Genomic DNA, 19,996 nt, shown 5'->3' with positions numbered 1-19,996 from the left:
AATATTGAAGGGGGGAGGATTAAACCTGATACCACCCTCCCCCCTGGGAGCGCAACTGTTTGCGACCTTGAGATAAGCATCTAATTTCATAACGATGATGTAAGGGATACAGAAACCGGATTAACAGGTTTGATCGTGTCCAATCATGAATGAGCCTTGTATGATCCTGAATGAGGTTTGATTGTGTCCAATCATGAATGAACCTTGTATGATCATGAATGAGGTTTGATCGTGTCCAATTATGAATGAGCCTTGTATGATCCTGAATGAGGTTTGATAGTGTCCAATCATGAATGAACCTTGTATGATCATGAATGAGGTTTGATCGTGTCCAATAATGAATGAACCTTGTATGATCCTGAATGAGGTTTGATCGTGTCCAATCATGAATGAACCTTGTATGATCATGAATGAGGTTTGATCATGTCCAATCATGAATGAGCCTTGTATGATCATGAATGAGGTTTGATCGTGTCCAATCATGAATGAACCTTGTATGATCATGAATGAGGTTTGATAGTGTCCAATAATGAATGAGCCTTGTATGATCATGAATGAGGTTTGATTGTGTCCAATCATAATGAACCTTGTATGATCATGAATGAGGTTTGATCGTGTCCAATTATGAATGAACCTTGTATGATCATGAATGAGGTTTGATCGTGTCCAATTATGAATGAGACTTGTATGATCATGAATGAGGTTTGATTGTGTCCAATCATGAATGAACCTTGTATGATCATGAATGAGGTTTGATCGTGTCCAATAATGAATTAACCTTGTATGATCATGAATGAGGTTTGATCGTGTCCAATCATGAATGAACCTTGTATGATCATGAATGAGGTTTGATCGTGTCCAATTATGAATGAGACTTGTATGATCATGAATGAGGTTTGATCGTGTCCAATTATGAATGAGCCTTGTATGATCATGAATGAGGTTTGATCGTGTCCAATCATGAATGAGCCGTGTATGATCCTGAATGAGGTTTGATCGTGTCCAATTATGAATGAGCCTTGTATGATCATGAATGAGGTTTGATCGTGTCCAATTATGAATGAACCTTGTATGATCCTGAATGAGGTTTGATCGTGTCCAATCATGAATGAACCTTGTATGATCATGAATGAGGTTTGATCGTGTCCAATCATGAATTAACCTTGTATGATCATGAATGAGGTTTGATAGTGTCCAATCATGAATGAACCTTGTATGATCATGAATGAGGTTTGATCTTGTCCAATTATGAATGAGCCTTGTATGATCATGAATGAGGTTTGATCGTGTCCAATCATGAATGACCCTTGTATGATCATGAATGAGGTTTGATCGTGTCCAATCATGAATGATCCTTGTATGATCATGAATGAGGTTTGATCGTGTCCAATTATGAATGAGCCTTGTATGATCCTGAATGAGGTTTGATTGTGTCCAATCATGAATGAACCTTGTATGATCATGAATGAGGTTTGATCCTGTCCAATTATGAATGAGCCTTGTATGATCATGAATGAGGTTTGATTGTGTCCAATCATGAATGAACCTTGTATGATCATGAATGAGGTTTGATCGTGTCCAATCATGAATGAGCCTTGTATGATCATGAATGAGGTTTGATCGTGTCCAATCATGAATGAGCCTTGTATGATCATGAATGAGGTTTGATCGTGTCCAATCATAAATTAACCTTGTATGATCATGAATGAGGTTTGATCGTGTCCAATTATGAATGAGCCTTGTATGATCATGAATGAGGTTTGATCGTGTCCAATCATGAATGAGCCCGCACAGTCTTGCTTTATGGTGATTCATTATGATATTATAAAAACGGTTCTTACATACAACTCAGGTTAAAGTGATGCGCATGAGGCAAAGGTTCCTACGACACGTCAATGAAAATTGCTAAAATAATATCTTGAAAAGTAGCTTTAGTAGAAAAACCACGCCTGATAAAACAATTTTGACTACATAAAAAAACCTTGTCGATCAGTAATAAATATAAGACAGATGTTATCTTCTGGACGTCTCTGTATTCATTCCTTTTTTATACTAAACTTGCTTAGGAGAAGGAGGAGAGGCGGGGGACTTTCGGCAGTCATCATAAAAAAACCTCTAGATTTCCAGTCTTTACAAACAAGAGAGAAACAGTTTAAGATTTAGTCTGAATTCAAAAAGAACTGAATATTACTTCAGTTATGTACAAAGTACAATCCTGTACTATTGCCAATGGTTTATTACGCAAACTTGAGACCCCTTCTACTAAAGGGCCATACACTGGACTTCGAGAATTTAAAAAAAACTGTCCACTGTTAATTATTTCCCCAGCTCCTAATACCGCTAAATATCGTGAATCCGTTATCTTATTCCGCATTTGAATGATGTATTTAAAAGTAGTTAAAAATGTATTTAAAAGTAATTAATGATTCACCAAGCTTCTAGTACTGATAAACACCGTAAACCATTTGTCCCTTATTTACTCGGCAAATCAATTATAACGCTTTAGGAAATATTAGATATAGTTTATTTTATAGATTTGCTCGTGAATGTTATAGGACTAATTTGACAATTGTTTACGTAACAGTGCAAAGGTTTACTATTTTGGTTAGAACAGCATCTTATCTATCTTATAATAATCCTGATTCAAAAGGACTGTAATCAGAATTCTGAATTCTGAAAAAAAGCATAATTTGCAAACAGCAAATTATGTTCAAAACAACATAACAAAAAACATAAGTGCGAAGCAGCTTAACAAAAAAAAAATTAAGCAGAAAACAACTGAAGTACAAAACAATTTAAGTACAAAACAACTTAAGAACAAAACAACTTAAGAACAGAACAACTTAAGTACTTAACAACTTAGCTTACCTTCTTTTCTGGCACGGCTGACAAGAATACTAAACGCACGTTCAGCGGATGTGGCTTTGGCTACGAGCAGTGCGTAAGAGACAATGGCTATTTCATAGGGGTCACCATTTTCCTGTAGCAGATCAAGATTCCTGTCTAACCACATTATGGCTTTACTCTTGGCTCCGGCTATTCTAGGCCCAAGCTCCTATAAAAACAAATGCAAAATTATAATATGCTAAACTACACCTATTCTAGGCAGGCTGTTGTACTATATAAAAAAGAAAAAAAACATAAGCTAATTCAAACTACAAATCGCGATTTGAGAGATAAGACTTATTCCTAAAACATTAAACATATTATAAATAGATTACACTAATCCCTACAAAGGTTTTTTGGCCTGTAAATGGGGAGGCGGGGGAGACACAGGAACCAAATAAACAGTAACTCAGAACAAAATGAAGATTATAAGATCACTCAGCAAAATAATTAAATAGATTAAATAATAAGTGTATAAATGGAAAAAAACTTAACAGGCTCCAATAAATTTTAGACAAAAATTAGTAGTATATCACGAAACATCATTTTTATCCATAATTCCAAATAGAATTCCAGCCTTTAAATTATGTAAAAAAAAAAAATAACTAATGAAGTACACTCATTTTAGTAAAAAAGTATTATTTAAGTAAAAGTAAATTGAAGCAATAATTCGGTAATACAAAGTATTTAGCAGCAAAAAACAATAATAAATAAAAGAAATTTGAAAGAGAATTTATACAAATTTAATAGTTTTTTCGAGCAAGCTAAATTACTAACACGGACTCAGGCATACAGCATTACTTGCCATGGCAGGATTGCAGGATTGGCAGGATTGCCATGACCTTATGAATGGTTGAAAAATGGTGCTAAATGATCTTATTGTACAAGAAAACAAAATTTTGATATCTGCCATAATTTTTTTCTCTCTTTCAAACTGCTCATGCTGGGAAGCTACATGAGGCTCTGTTGATTTGCAAAAGAAAATTCAGTGTTGAATACCTCAACACTTTTCTGTGAGCGAAATCAAAGAGGAACAACCAAAATTATATGAATAACGAATAAAATTATTATTATTATTTATTATTATTATTCATTTATTGCCCGTCAAAAAAAGGTACAAAAGGCACAGTAGACGGAGTAATCGCTAAAGAAAACAAAAAGAAAAAAAAGAAGAAAAAGAAGGACACAAACACACATTGAAAATTCAAATACATGACAAAAAAAGCTCTTCATTACATTAATACGAAAAATGATGTTAACGAAAGGATGATAAAAGTTTCTTTTAAAACGGAAGAGTTTAAATCTTGCTTAATTGTTTTTAACTATCGTTAACGGCAGAAAAAATGTAAGCTGATATGGTGTAATTAATTGGACAACGGAGCTTCTAAATTCTTTAATCATGTATACTTCAGAATGAATTTCTGAATAGGAAGACAAATTTCACGAAAAGTTTCATAAGGAAGGATACATTTTTTAGTGGTATATTCCTGAAACTTCCACCACTTTGCATTAAATACCATTCTGTTTATTCAAAACACAAATCCCCTTTTTTCTTTTTCTTTTAGAAAATCGTCGGCACGATTATAATCTGCCGGTATAAGTACTTGTCACACAAATAGTGTTATAACTGGTAAAATTGGTCACGGTAAAATGGGGTATTTTACGTATTTTGCCGTAATTTTTCGGATCCTCGTAAAATTGGTATTTTACCTATTTTACGTAATTTACGTATTTTACGAAAATTACGTATTTTACCTATTTTATCGGTATTTTTCGTATTTTACCGGTATCTTCCATATTTTACTGACATATTTTACGATACCTTGTAATTTTCAGAGCACAAAAGCGCGAAGAGGCTGTCAGAAAAAAGACTGATTATGATTTTTTTTTTTTTTTGTATATAGCTGTGTTCCCTGGTTTAAAAGGCAGTCTATCTGACTTAGGTCTATTGTTATCAGAACGATAAAGTGTATTATAATACAGGTAACTATAATTTTAAAATGATGAAATACTAACTGAAATAAAATTACAATAGTTCTGTGAACAGTCAAAGACAAAAAGGACTAGAAGCAGAATTGACACATGGCAAATAAGAAAAAAATTATAAAATTAAATAGCCAAGAAAAATGAGGGTAATGTCAGCCAGAAGACAAAAAAGAGTTAACTAAATACTTGGAAAACTATAGGTTTCACCGTTCGCCTGCGAGTCAAGGGGACTTGTTGGTCATGTGTTAATCCTATGACACGGTATTCCACCTTTAGACTACAAGCGGCCAAGCCTATTAGGCTTAGGTTTCACTTGTTCGCTGCCTCTTAGTCTAAGGAAATTGGTTAGCACTTCCGCCCAGCCGTCTTTAGTGCTCAACAAAAGGAAAACTAATCTTATGAATTAACTCTAACTGAGTAGAAGAAAGACTGAATCAAACAAACCAAAAAAGTAAGCCAGAATAAGTGAAAGACTATTCACCTAATCGCGGGGGAAAGACTACACGGATAACTACCTGACTACGTCACTTGAATAAGAATCTAATAATAAAGGACAGGAGCTAGAGTTGCAAGTAAATAATGTTGAAGGCATCTTAATGAGTGTGAAAGTGGCTGTCTGTTCCGCTCTTATGAGCCAGTGCTTAGATAATTAAAGTCAAAATAGTGTTACACACGTCTTTTTTAATCTATTGGTCAAGAATTATATGATTCGGAACAGACACCGTCACTTGAATTATACTCTAAGTCTAATGGACAGGAGCTAGATTTGCAAGTAAATCCTGTTTAAGGCATCTTAATGAGTGTGAAAGTGTCTGAATGTTCCGCTCTTATGAGCCAGTGCTGAGATCATTAAAGTCAATAAATTGTGACAATCTTATTTTTACTTCTATTGGGAAAGATTACTCTGCTTCTGAACAGTCACAGTCACTTGAATTAGACTCTTATTCTAAAGGAGAGGAGCTAGATTTGCAATCAAATACTGTTTAAGGCATCTTAATGAGTGTGAAAGTGTCTGACTGTTCCGCACTTTCGAGCCAGATCTGAGTTAATTAATGTCTAAACAGTGTTACACACTACTTTTATCATCTAGTGTGCAAGAAGTCTCTTCGTAGGAAGAGACACAGTCACTTGAATTAGAATCTAAGTCTAAAGGACAGGAGCTAGTTATGCAAGTAAATCCTGTTTTAGGAATCTTAATTAGTTTGAAAGTGTCTGACTGTTCCGATCTTCTGAGCCAGTGCTTAGTTAATTAAAGTCAAAAAAGTGTTACAAACGTCTTTTTTAATCGAGGGGGCAAGAATTCTCTGCTTCGGAACAGGCACAGTCTATTGAATTAGACTCTTAGTCTACAGGTGATTATCTATTTGTTAAAGTAACTCCTGTTTTAGTCAACTTAAGTAGTTTTACCGTTTATGAATGTTCATAAATAAGGATACCGTTAGTTTTTAATACTTGAATAAAATTTTAAACCAAAGAATATTTTAATCGTATTCGGTACTTTTATAAATAAATGAAAAATAGCATGTATATGATATGAGAAATGTGGCTGAATACGGTTATTTAAATTTGAAAGGCTGTAAGGGTAACATTTCTTAGGTTTAAAGGCAGAAAAAAGATGACTAATGTGATTTTACTCTCAGATAATGGTAAATTTGATGCTTTTATTTCATTATTTTTATTTTTAAATGGATTTCCGAAATCAGACACTGTCCAATTGCTAAGGTATTTTACCCTAGCAACAAGATTACCACAGGAATAAACTAGAGAGTTAATTGAATTGATGAAACTCTAGATGGAAGGGGCATTACCTTCTTTAAGCGCAGGAAATCGGAATCATTAAAAAATTTCATTAAAAGCTGTAAGTGATGCTTAAAAAGAAATACTTGTGTTAATTAAGAAATATTAATTAAAATAAATTATTAAATTTGTATTAAAAAAAAAAAAAAAAAAAAAAAATATGACCAATCACTAAGACAAGTCAGGAGCGCAGCTGTATAATATTGCATAGGCCATGTTCATGGATTCCTTCTGATAAACGATTAAATTAAGTCTTGATTTAGATTAATTAACACAAACTATTAAATTTGTATTAAACTAAAAAAAGAAACAAAAAGGAACTCATATTTGATAAACGAAATTTGCCTGTATGACCAACCACAAACATAAGTCTGAAGCATAATATGTAATATTATGTATAATTATTATATATATTATACATAATATGTATAATATGAGCATGTCCATTGATTCCTTCTGATGAGTTTCTAGCAAAATAAAGCAATATTCTTCTTTAAAAATCTTATGTAAAACCTTGAACTTAATTATTTAAATTCAGAACAGGTCAAACGCTTTTAATGCTATTATATTGGAAATAAATAACTGGTTTTACCGTTTACTAATCACGCCGAAGAACGTTGACATTCCGAAAATTTATACAATTTCGACATTTATTTACTATACTCGAACAATATTTTTCAATATTAGGTACGAACAATATTGTTCGTACCTACTATACTCGGTTCGAGTATAGTAGTATTTACTATACTCAAGTTCGAGTCAATATTAGGTTTATATACTCAAGTTCGAGTCAATATTCGAGTCAATATTAGTCAATACGAGTCACTATTACTCAAGTTCGAGTCAATATACCAAGTTCGAGTATTTACTATACTCGAACAATCTTTTCTCCAGAAATCTTTCATAATCTCCAGAAATCTCCAGAAGTCTCCAAAATCTTTTCATCTTCTTCGTTTCTAGAAATAAATGAAGTTTTAAATATACTTACTCCAGGCAAATCTTTCACCGTTACCAAGGAAATTAATACGTGAGCCGTTAATGAAACGTTTCTAAATCTGACACTATCATCTCTCCAATTACTGGATATAGTAGATTTCCTATCAGCTACCAGCCACGGCTCATAGAATGCACCATCCGGTGTTTGGTGCTTAACAAGATATGATACAGCCTTCACCATAATATCTGGGTCAATGAAAAGGTAATTTTCCCATTCGTTGAAGTTGGCATCAGTGAGAACTTTAGCACAGAAGGAGGTGAGCCATACACTTGGTGCGGAGGTTCCCCTGTAAAAATTGTTATGATCAATATCATACCTGCACGCAGAAGGAGAGTGGGTGGCGAATTTCTTTTCTTAACAACCTTCTGGAAAACACATTCACAAAGTCACTTATGGTTCAAGGAGATTCTCGACGGGAAGAATTTTCCATGGGAAATTTTACAGGAGGGGGGTGAGGTTGATTTCCTGGCATAATAGAATAGAATTTATTGACACAAAAGCCCAAAGGGCCGTGGTCACAAGAACAAAGACACTTTCATACAAGCATAAATTGGCACAAAACTATAATCTAAGCTAGTGAAATATCACCCTCATCCCTAATCTTCAAAAAAAACTTTTCTCTATGTTCTATATCCATCGTCAGGAACCTTCCAAATCTCTTTAAACCTCCCATATCTTTCCTTGCTAATAAATGTATTATCTCATCTCTCTCCCCAAACAATTATTTCCTTAAATCTTTTAATTCACTGCACTTCCCCATAAAATGAACCAAATCTTTCCTTTTCCCGCACATGGGACAGAAGTAAGGACCAGAAGCTTTCCTAACCCCTCCCAGATACTTCCTTCTCTCACCTAGTGGTAACCCATCTGACCTAGCACAAATAATCAACTTTTGTTGCCTCTTTTGAAGCTCCGCCTTAAAATACAATTCTTCTCCCCATTGCTCCTTAGCCTTTGCATTTAACTCCAGTGATCGGGTCTCATTCACTCGCGCATACCACACCTGGATCTACTGGTCCTTTAACCTCTCCCTGACCCTTTTTGCAACTGCTCCTTCCTTTAAACCAATCCCTAGCCCACCATTCCATAGCTCTGAAAATCCACAATCTTCCAATATCTTCTTTATATGAGATGGCCACTTATCACTCTTTGGCATCCTCAGATCTTCTACACATACTGCTTTTGTTATCCTTATTCTGCACATACTCGTGATTTCCTCCCATAGTCTTATAATCCCTATTAATCTAGCATTTCTTAAAGAAAATAAACCAGGATCTTTTCTCAATACCAAACTATTCTTTGACAAATGTAGACCTAAAACTCTCTTAAAATACTGAAGCTGAATCTTTTCCATCGTCTCACCAGCTATGTATCCCCAAACTTCAGATCCATAATGCATAGCCGATTCAATCTTTACCTGAAATATCTGCTTATGCATCTTCAGGTTCTGTATGTTTGCCAGTTGGCTAGCAGTCACAGCATAGGCGCAGGACTTTCCTTTAGCAAGACTTAGCTTCAGCTGCTTTCCAAACTTACCATTTGACGAAAACTTACATCCTAAATACGTAAGCTCATCCCTACAATCTAAATCTATTCTCTATCCCTACTTGTAATCTTACCCCCTTTTCTAAAAACCCTAACTACCGACTTCTTTACATTCAGGCTTAGTTGTTTCCTATCTATATAATACTTAGTTCTATCCAACAAGAACTGTAAATCCTCTCTAGACTTCGCCACTAGTACCAGGTCATCTGCGAACATCAGCATGCATAGTTCACAGACATCTAATGACACCATTGGGGCTCCTTGCTTCCTAAGAAAATTGGGCAAACCATTAATAAACAACGAAAATAGCCGCGGAGACAGGGGGCAACCTTGTTTAACCCCCTTTCTAGAACAAATTACATCTGAAAATTTTTCTGCAACCCTAATAACAAACTTTGTAGCTTCATACATACTTATTAAAATCCTTACAAGTGGGTATGAACGGCCAGAATATGACAAACGGCCAGAAATTCAAATTTAAGTTTTTTACACATAGAGAATATAAGTATCTTTATATTTTGGATTTTTCCAAGAATTATCGTCACTAAAGCTTCTAGGATACTTCACTCATTACTACTATTTCTATTCCTACCAACTGACTGTAGCACCGGGCCACCTGTGGCTAAACACAGCTGCGCACGCTCCTATTTAACCTTTATCAATTCAGAATTTCAGTCTTTACCCCCTCCCAAGAAGTTTAAGTTTACTTTAAATCCTTCCTTACGACCTTTTCCTGGCCCATTTGGGGACGACCTGCTTTTCCTTTGGCCCTAAATAGATGGCTGAAAAGAACCATCTTCCTTGATAAAACAAAATCGATTTTCAATCTAACACCAAAACAACATTTTTCTTGGGATTTGGACAGGAATCCAGGGTTATTTATTTCTAATTTCTACCATAAAAATAATCACAACGGTATAAGCATGTACCCGGTGACAATAAGCTATAACGAAAATTAGATAGTGTCAAGTAGAAAACGCGCCAACAGAGACAAACGGATATAAAGTGGTAAACAGAAATTCAGAAATGGAAGAAAAGAAGGCGATTTAATAAATAGAAAACTCCTCTCAACTCCCTCTATATCAGACCACACTTACTCAGTCTCGAAAACCATCTTGTCGTGTATTTTCACAGAGGAACGAAATCTTACACCCCCCCCCAGAAATAAAAACAAAACAAAGCCACACAAAAATAAGATTCAAACTTTAAAAGAAACTCAAAATATTCTGAGAACCAGACGAGATAAATAATAATTAATCCAAATCAAATAATAATTACATAATAATTAATCCAAAAGAATACTATAATAATCAATATATTATAATAATGTAATATATTAGTATATAAAATATTACAATATATTATACACATTATATTATATAATATGTTATAATATAATACATTATATATATATATATATATATATATATATATATATATATATATATATATATATATATATATATATATATATATATATATATATATATATATATATATATATATATATATATATATATATATATATATATATATATATATATCAGGGTTCGGACAGGTCGGTTCGTTTCAAATTATAGGCTCTGTCCTATTTTTATAGGATTTCCCGGGCCCAAATATAGGATTCGGAAGTCCTCGGGATCAGATCTGTGGTAGATGGCGTAGGATGCCTGGTCACATAAATTCGTCATTTCCCGAGTTTTTGCATTTATTTATTTATTTTATTTTTTTTATTTCAAATACAAACTGTACAAATAGTAAAAAACAGTAAAAAATCAGATACACATGCTGTGCCAACGATTGACTGATACAGGTAAAATATTTGGAATCACTCTTGCTGCTTCTTGGGCATCAATTTCGATATGAGGTCAGTTTTTCTCTTTGCAAGAGACTGCTCCATTCTCACAGATTCCACCATCTGCTCTCTTTCACTTGTTCTGGACTTCACAGCTTCTTCGAGCAAAGAAACAGCTAGGGCACAATGTCTATGCAACTGTTGGACTCGGTTGCCTTCTTCATTCTGTCGGTCGCTTCCTGAAGTAGAGTATCTCTTTTCTTGCTCTGATGCTCTAAGTTTTTCCTTTTGCTTTCCAGGTCTTCTATTCCTTTCTTTTTGTCGTGAGCCTCCTGCAACTTCCGCTTGCTGTCCTCTTCGAAAGCTGCTTTCTCCTTCTCGGATAGCTCTTCTTTTTTCTTGTCATCCAGATATTGTTTATACCGAGACCCTGCGGAACGTGCAAGATTCAACAGCTCTTTTGTAATAACAAACCGTTCTGGTTTTCCTCCATAAAGCCTCAACGTGTCATATACCATGAGTCTGGCATCCAGAACGCGTTCAGACATCAAGGCCTGGTCTTTACCAAGAATCCTATCAGAACGCGAGAACCCACACTCGACATCTGCACTGCCATGCGACAACTTCAGCACCGTTTTGATAAGCTTGGTAAGTTCCGGGTACTTTCTTTCCCCGCGCTCATTCACCAGTCCAAAATAATGGCTCCAAAAATGATCACTCCGAGTAATGTCCTCACGGTGTCCAGTTTCCATTCGCAAAAGCAGCCATTCAGCCTGGGGGACGTCTGAGCTTACTCCAATCGCAATCTCACGTGCCACAGCCGCTATGTCTGCAATGCTTATTGAATCCTTCATGTTGATCGGACTCAGCGTAAGCCTCTAGAAAACCATCCTTTTCCAGAGGACATTTGTTCAAAATATGTGGAATACCCGCAATAAAATGTTTTCGCACATTGACATAGAAAATGGCCTTGTCTTTCAGTGTTGCTTTCTCACCGAAAGCTCGTTCCACATTTTCTGAAACTATGGGCTTTTCTGCAAATTTTTCAGCAAGGTTCAACATTTCTGGTGAGAAATTTTCAGTCTCGGTCATGAAATCTAAAGTAAAGACCCCTTTTGGGAGTGGACAGAAGATTCTTCAGCTTTTTCTCTCTCGGCACGAAGTTCAGGAAGTACTCGAAGATTGCCGGCTACTGCTGCATGATTCTAGCGAGGGCACGTCCGATCGTCAGCCAGCGGCTTGGGACATGCTTCATGAAAGCATTCTCTGGCACTCCCACTTTCTTTTGGCACTTTCGATAGTCTTCACAATGTGCACGCCAGCCATAAAAAAATTAATGCACAAAAATACCTGAAGTCGGAACTTTCTTCTCCGAATACCTGAAGACCTTTCAAGAAAGCGTTATGAATTATATGGATGTTGCAAGTACCAATATTCAACATTCCCTTTCCCGTCACTTTCTTTTTTTCGGCATTGAACTTGTTCCAAAGGCTATTGTTGATTTTTGGTCCGTCACTTCCAAGTGTGATTAGTTTTTGAAGTGGCAGCTGATTCTGCTCAATGGCTGACATAATCTTCCTATACAGGTTATCACTTGTCGCATGGCCCATAAAACATGCGCATAAATTTCTGCTCTGGATTTCGTTTCCGTATGAGGACCAATATCGAACACGTATCAGTAACTCTTTAATACCAGCGTTGTTGGTTGTCTCGCCATATTCTAGTACAAAATATAACTGAATGTCCTTCACAAGCTTTTGCGTACAGTAAGGATGCAGCGCATCGGTGATTAGATACGTGTGTTTCTTCGCCCATAGGAACATTCCATCAGGGATCTTACCAGGGAACATCGCATGGAAGGTTGCGACAATATGGTCTGAAGAGTTAGCAGATATGGAACTCTGTACCGTCTGAAGTGCCCATATTAACTCAGCTTTATAAGCGGCATCATGCTCACAAAACATGTTTGTACCAACTAATGGTTTATCCTTGGTTGTTTCATCAACTCGAGATTGTCCGGTCAGGTGAAGCTGTAGTGGATGTAGTTGAGCAGTAACTGTGGCTTTGTGTTCTGCAGATCGCACATGTTGGTTTAGCTGAACAACCCCAGCTGTGCGACCCAGATTTTTCAAGCAGACTTTTCAAAAGAACGAGTACTGGTCGTTCCCAGTCTTACACCATTCGCCAATCTTTCTACCGCTGCAATCTGTCTTAGCAAGCCATAAACTATTGAACTTGGTAGGCCCCATACTTAATTACCAAGCATCACCTGCAAAATAGCATCCCGCGATTAAAAGGCCATAAAAAGAAAAATAGTGGATATGTCCGAAACTGGGCCGTATTTGCATCAGCCTTTATAGCGTTCAGCCAGGAAACGCATAAGTCGCAAGAACTCACAGTCTCATTAAGCAGAGACTGCTAGCCTATATACTGATCTTCGCTCATTTCAGACAGACCCAACATGACGAAAACCAAAACATAGGTTACTAAGTCAACACAACAGCATAGCCCAGGCAGAAGCAGCTTATTAATCCCAACACAAAGCATTAGTTAAGTTCAAACTGCTCAACAGTTGTCATTAATTATCGATCTACACCGAAAGACAGCACAGTCTACAAGCAGAGTCAAAAGCAAAGAAAAGCACATCTTGGCTTACTTAACGAGCAGTGAACATTGCAAATAATGAGCAATGTTCTTGGTGATCTTCAGCCGAAAATATAGGAATAATAGGATTTTAGCCAAAATATAGGCATTTTATAGGAGTGCATTAAAATATAGGAATTTATTGGAATTTATAGGCGAGTCCGAGCCCTGATAATATATATATATATATATATATATATATATATATATATATATATATATATATATATATATATATATATATATATATATATATATATATATATATATATATATATATATATATATATATATATATATATATATATATATATATGTGTGACAGAGCAGATTATTGATGATTGACTAACTAAAGTTGGATCCAGATTTATTGAAAGAAGACCCAAGTGACCGAGCAGTCAAGAGGGGTCTATAATTCTTTCATCATCATCATCAAAACTGAAAATATCTTCATTTAATAAATAATTCTGGATAAATTCCGTAATTTAAAGTTTTACACTTCAGTTAAATATCTTTCATGTATCTGTATGTGTGTGATTAACGACACTTCCTGACTACTAAGGTCCATGTGTCGGCCCTGCAGTGTGTTGCTATAGCTACTCTGGCTTCCCGTATTATCGAGCTGAGATCAAACCCACTGCGCCACCAGAGGATATTGTTTATCTTTCTTTGAAGCTCCTAGTTTTAATAGGCACCCCCCCTCCCCTTAGGTCTCAAGTTGAAAAAATCGTATTCTATATACCACAGAAAATCTTGGTATCTTGATACATGGAATTGTTTAGTTTAAATTATACGAATTATATTACTGAAACCATATAATTTCAAATTATTAAAATTATATGAAACTAGAATAGTAGAAAAGCCAAGGCCTAGGGTATTTTTCTCAAAGTTGAAATAAGTTTGGAAGAATAGGAAGATATGTCTGCGAACCAGGATTAGAATATTAAAAGCTAGTGAAGAAAGTGGTCAAGTATGGTTCTGAAGTGTGAACGTGCCGAAAAACCGAAGAAGATTTGCTAGATGTTTTCCAGAGAAATTGCCTATGGATTGTTTTGGGTACCCGACTGACTGGCCGTATTTCAAACAATAGACTCAAACAGTAGGCTCAAAAAGTCTGGTTCAATCCCGCTTTCTAGGGACAGATTGCCAAAGATTATCCTTTTTGGCCAAATGTCTGGGACTAAACAAAAAGCAGGTCGTACCCGGTTGGGGTGGGAGGATGTCGTAAGCAAAGATTTAAGGGAAATGGAAACTTCCTAGAAGGGTGTAGCGATGAAAATGCGTGAAAAGCGTGCGTAACTGTGTTGGCCTCAGGCGGCTTGGTGCTGCAGCAAGTTGTTAGTAGTAGTAGCAGCATAAAAATTATATGAATTGTATTATATTTCCGTGAAATATATGCAATAAATCTTTATTAATTTATAATTCTGTTTCCGCAAGTTAACAGAAAGGACAAGGAAGACAAGGATTAAAAGTGATAAAGATAAACTGAAGGAATAGTTGCCGGGTCTTTTTTACAGAGACAGGTAGTATACCTGTCGCCCGACCTTACAGCAATAGGAATCGACTCCCAGGTTCCATATTACCCATCAGATCATCAATCCACTGTACTACCACAGGGTAAGCTACAAGCAAATTGTTATTAGAAATTTGGACAGAGCAAACGGGCCTTTTGCTGCATACCCCCAGAAAATGCGGTTTTTGTGATAACACCTATTTATTACCCGAGGAAAGAACTTAGCAGTCACTTCAAAAATAAGGAAAAGAGCCATTTTTACAGAACAGTTGCTTCTAACAAATGCTTTAGATAATAATTACGCAAAATACAGTAGGTAGGCTACATCCAATTCAGAGTTGAACTAAAAGTGGGTTTTAAACCAGTAACAATTTTAGACCTCAGAACTGGAGGGTGGGGGGAGGCAAAGTTTAAAAAAATTATAATTGCGACATTTTTTAATTAATTAAGTACCTAATGGGAGTCTATAAATACAAAATAAAAGGAATTTAATGTTGGACGTCAGAAAACCGGGAGGAGGGCAGCTGTCCCCCTACTAATATTGCCACTAGTATTGCTACTAATAAAGCAGCACAGCCAACTACTAACATTGATGATTTAGCCAAAAATAATTGTTTCTCCACCCCAACACCAGGCAAGATAATAATTAATTAAAATACAAGAGGTAGGCCACATCCAATTAATAGACTATAGACTATTATCTCTTGTATTTTAATAATAATTAATTAGAATACAAGAGGTGGGCCACATCCAATTAATAGACTATAGACTATTGTCTCTTGTATTTTAACTACCTCTTGTATTTTAATAATAATTAATTAAAATACAAGAGGTAGGCCACATCCAATTAATAGACTATAGACTATTATCTCTTGTATTTTAATAATAATTAATTAGAATACAAGAGGTGGGCCACATCCAATTAATAGACTATAGACTATTGTCTCTTGTATTTTAATAATAATTAATGAAAATACAAGAGGTAGGCCACATCCAATTAATAGACTATAGAATATTATCTCTTGTATTTTAATAATAATTAATTAGAATACAAGAGGTGGGCCACATCCAATTAATAGACTATAGACTATTATCTCTTGTATTTTAATAATAATTAATTAAAATACAAGAGGTAGGCCACATCCAATTAATAGACTATAGACTATTATCTCTTGTATTTTAATAATAATTAATTAGAATACAAGAGGTGGGCCACATCCAATTAATAGACTATAGACTATTGTCTCTTGTATTTTAATAATAATTAATTATAATACAAGAGGTAGGCCACATCCAATTAATAGACTATAGACTATTATCTCTTGTATTTTAATAATAATTAATTAGAATACAAGAGGTGGGCCACATCCAATTAATAGACTATAGACTATTATCTCTTGTATTTTAATAATAATTAATTAGAATACAAGAGGTAGGCCACATCCAATTAATAGACTATACACTATTGTCTCTTGTATTTTAATAATAATTAATTAAAATACAAGAGGTAGGCCACATCCAATTAATAGACTATAGACTATTATCTCTTGTATTTTAATAATAATTAATTAGAATACAAGAGGTGGGCCACATCCAATTAATAGACTATAGACTATTGTCTCTTGTATTTTAATAATAATTAATTAAAATACAAGAGGTAGGCCACATCCAATTAATAGACTATAGACTATTATCTCTTGTATTTTAATAATAATTAATTAGAATACAAGAGGTGGGCCACATCCAATTAATAGACTATAGAATATTGTCTCTTGTATTTTAATAATAATTAATTAAAATACAAGAGGTAGGCCACATCCAATTAATAGACTATAGACTATTATCTCTTGTATTTTAATAATAATTAATTAGAATACAAGAGGTGGGCCACATCCAATTAATAGACTATAGACTATTGTCTCTTGTATTTTAACTACCTCTTGTATTTTAATAATAACTAATTAAAATACAAGAGGTAGGCCACATCCAATTAATAGACTATAGACTATTATCTCTTGTATTTTAATAATAATTAATTAGAATACAAGAGGTGGGCCACATCCAATTAATAGACTATAGACTATTATCTCTTGTATTTTAATAATAATTAATTAGAATACAAGAGGTAGGCCACATCCAATTAATAGACTATAGACTATTAGACTATAGACATCCAATTAATAGATTATAGACTATTACTTCTTGTATTTGAACTACCTCTTGTATTTTAATAATAATTAATTAGAATACAAGAGGTGGGCCACATCCAATTAATAGACTATAGACTATTGTCTCTTGTATTTTAATAATAATTAATTAGAATACAAGAGGTGGGCCACATCCAATTAATAGACTATAGACTATTATCTCTTGTATTTTAATAATAATTAACTAAAATACAAGAGGTAGGCCACATCCAATTAATAGACTATAGACTATTAGACTATAGACATCCAATTAATAGATTATAGACTATTACTTCTTGTATTTTAACTACCTCTTGTATTTTAATAATAATTAATTAGAATACAAGAGGTGGGCCACATCCAATTAATAGACTATAGACTATTATCTCTTGTATTTTGATAATAATTAATTAGAATACAAGAGGTGGGCCACATCCAATTAATAGACTATAGACTATTATCTCTTGTATTTTGATAATAATTAATTAGAATACAAGAGGTGGGCCACATCCAATTAATAGACTATAGACTATTATCTCTTGTATTTTAATAATAATTAATTAGAATACAAGAGGTAGGCCACATCCAATTAATAGACTATAGACTATTAGACTATAGACATCCAATTAATAGATTATAGACTATTACTTCTTGTATTTGAACTACCTCTTGTATTTTAATAATAATTAATTAAAATACAAGAGGTAGGCCACATTCAATTCAGAGTTGAACTAAAAGTGGATTTTAAATGCCTCACTCGTTGATCAAATAGATGTATAATGTATAAACGTTTAACACGAATGAACGTATTGAATTGAATTATTTATTTAAATTGTTAATTTAACTAACATAGTAGAGAACAAAATATCTTGCAATCACACATACCAATTTCATCCAAAGCATAACAAAAAGCCTCCAAAAGTACCATTACCGTTAATAATGGCGACATAGACTATTAAAATTTACCATTTACAAGATAAAGACTTACCAGTCACTTCTGAAATAGCTAAAAGAGCCATCGAAGTTTTGATAGGACAGTTGCTTCTGATAAAGTATATTCATACTAGTAAAAGCGTCACGATAGTCTCGGTAAATCTCTTTTTTTCTGTCGTCACGAACAAGACGCAAATATTTTATCGTGTACAAATTGACACCAAAGCTGAACATATTCTGCTCACCACAGTCCTAAAAAATAAAAGAATATAATTTAAATTGATATTTATATTTATTTCTAAAATTGCTCATAAAAAACACAAAAATTACGAATCCTTAAGAATTAATAAGAAATTACAGGGAAGATAAAAAAAAAGAATGAGAAGGGCAATTAAGAGCACAAAAAGAAGAAAAAAATTATAAACTTATAAAAGCGTTTCCTGTAGATTTTTGGAAGAGGTTTTGGAATTAATCTGACCTTTGTCATGGGGGGGGGGGGGGGAGAGGTACCCAAAATACTGACTAATTCAAGCTGACCTCAGGTACACATCCCTGCTTCACTAAATATAAACACAATACTATAACAAAAATGCACATGATTTCAGGCAAACAGAAAAACTAATACGATTCGCTCAGATGCCAAATAAAAAAACTTAGTAAAACAAACCTCGGAACAGAATTAAAAAAACAAGACTCATTTATGGTTTGGTTTCAATGTACTATTCTGCGAAAACATTTCCCTCGATCAATTTTGGTCTGTTCTACCATAGAGAATACACTAAGGAACATTTCAATTCGCGCTTAGTCTAATACCCTATTTCAGCCTCCTTGTACGAGACTTCTCGTTGCCTCCTTTAGTTTAGTTTTAAAAAATTATTCAGCATTTGATAACCAAAATTCCGTAGGATCCCATTTTGGTATTCATCTTTATTTTTGGGAATTATTCTTATGAACTTACAACTTTACAAATCGAATCAGCTTCTAACGGTTTTGACAAATAATTGAAAATTTTGTTTTTTGGAATTATCCCTTTGGACTTACAACTGGAATTTATAAACCGATTCGGTTTCTAACGGTTCTAACAGATATTAAAAACATTTAATTTGGGAATCATCCTAATGAAGTTACATACTTGACTTTACAGATCGACTCGCCTTCTAGCGGATCGTATCACAAGGCAAAGAAAACAACCGAGAAACAAAGAAAAATAGAAACATTTTGTTTAGAGCAATACAATAAAAAAGAAAATACCATGAAAACGAGGGTGATTTTCAGCCACTGAAAAAAAAAAACGAAGCGAAAAGACAAAAGCAGATATTTCGGTAAGGACCTCCGTCGAGAAGTCCTAAGAGCTCAAAACAATACAGACAAAGAAAAAAAAACACAAAAAGAAGAAAACCAACTTTTTGAAGTGAACATTAACAAAGCAGAAGAATGTTGATGTTCCCCTCGCCTTTTTAATGTTCACTTCAAAAGCTTTTTTTCTTTTTAGCACTGACGACCACTTGGCGGAGGTTATTGCCGAAATGTCCGATTCTGTCGTTTCGCTTCGTCTTTTCAACTGGTTGAAAATCACCTCGTTTTCTGAGTTATTTTAACCATATTTTTGTCAAATAACACGTACATCTAGTGTGGTCTTAGAACGTATTCATACCCCAAACATAGTAGAACTCGGTATAGTTCTATTGAGGCCGTAACCAGTGGGGAGGGAATTT

At 34.4% G+C, this 19,996-nt stretch overlaps 1 protein-coding gene across 1 annotated transcript in view; it reads right to left on the bottom strand.

Moving 5' to 3' along the window:
- Positions 1-19,996, bottom strand: part of Mcr (macroglobulin complement-related) — a 205,527-nt gene that overhangs the window by 14,817 nt on the left and 170,714 nt on the right. The window contains exons 17-19 of the mRNA XM_089097665.1: positions 18,337-18,533; positions 7,658-7,952; positions 2,869-3,055 (exon numbers count right to left, since the gene is read on the bottom strand). Coding sequence (XP_088953791.1) covers positions 2,869-3,055; positions 7,658-7,952; positions 18,337-18,533 — 679 coding nt within the window. The remainder of the gene's footprint in view (positions 1-2,868; positions 3,056-7,657; positions 7,953-18,336; positions 18,534-19,996) is intronic.

Source organism: Artemia sp. Qi Xiang Cuo, chromosome 12, assembly GCF_049724085.1.
Source record: "Artemia sp. Qi Xiang Cuo chromosome 12, ASM4972408v1, whole genome shotgun sequence".
NCBI lineage: Eukaryota > Metazoa > Arthropoda > Branchiopoda > Anostraca > Artemiidae > Artemia > Artemia sp. Qi Xiang Cuo.
The sequence above is the reverse complement of the archived record's forward strand: the minus strand, read 5'-3'. Positions and strand labels throughout refer to the sequence as shown.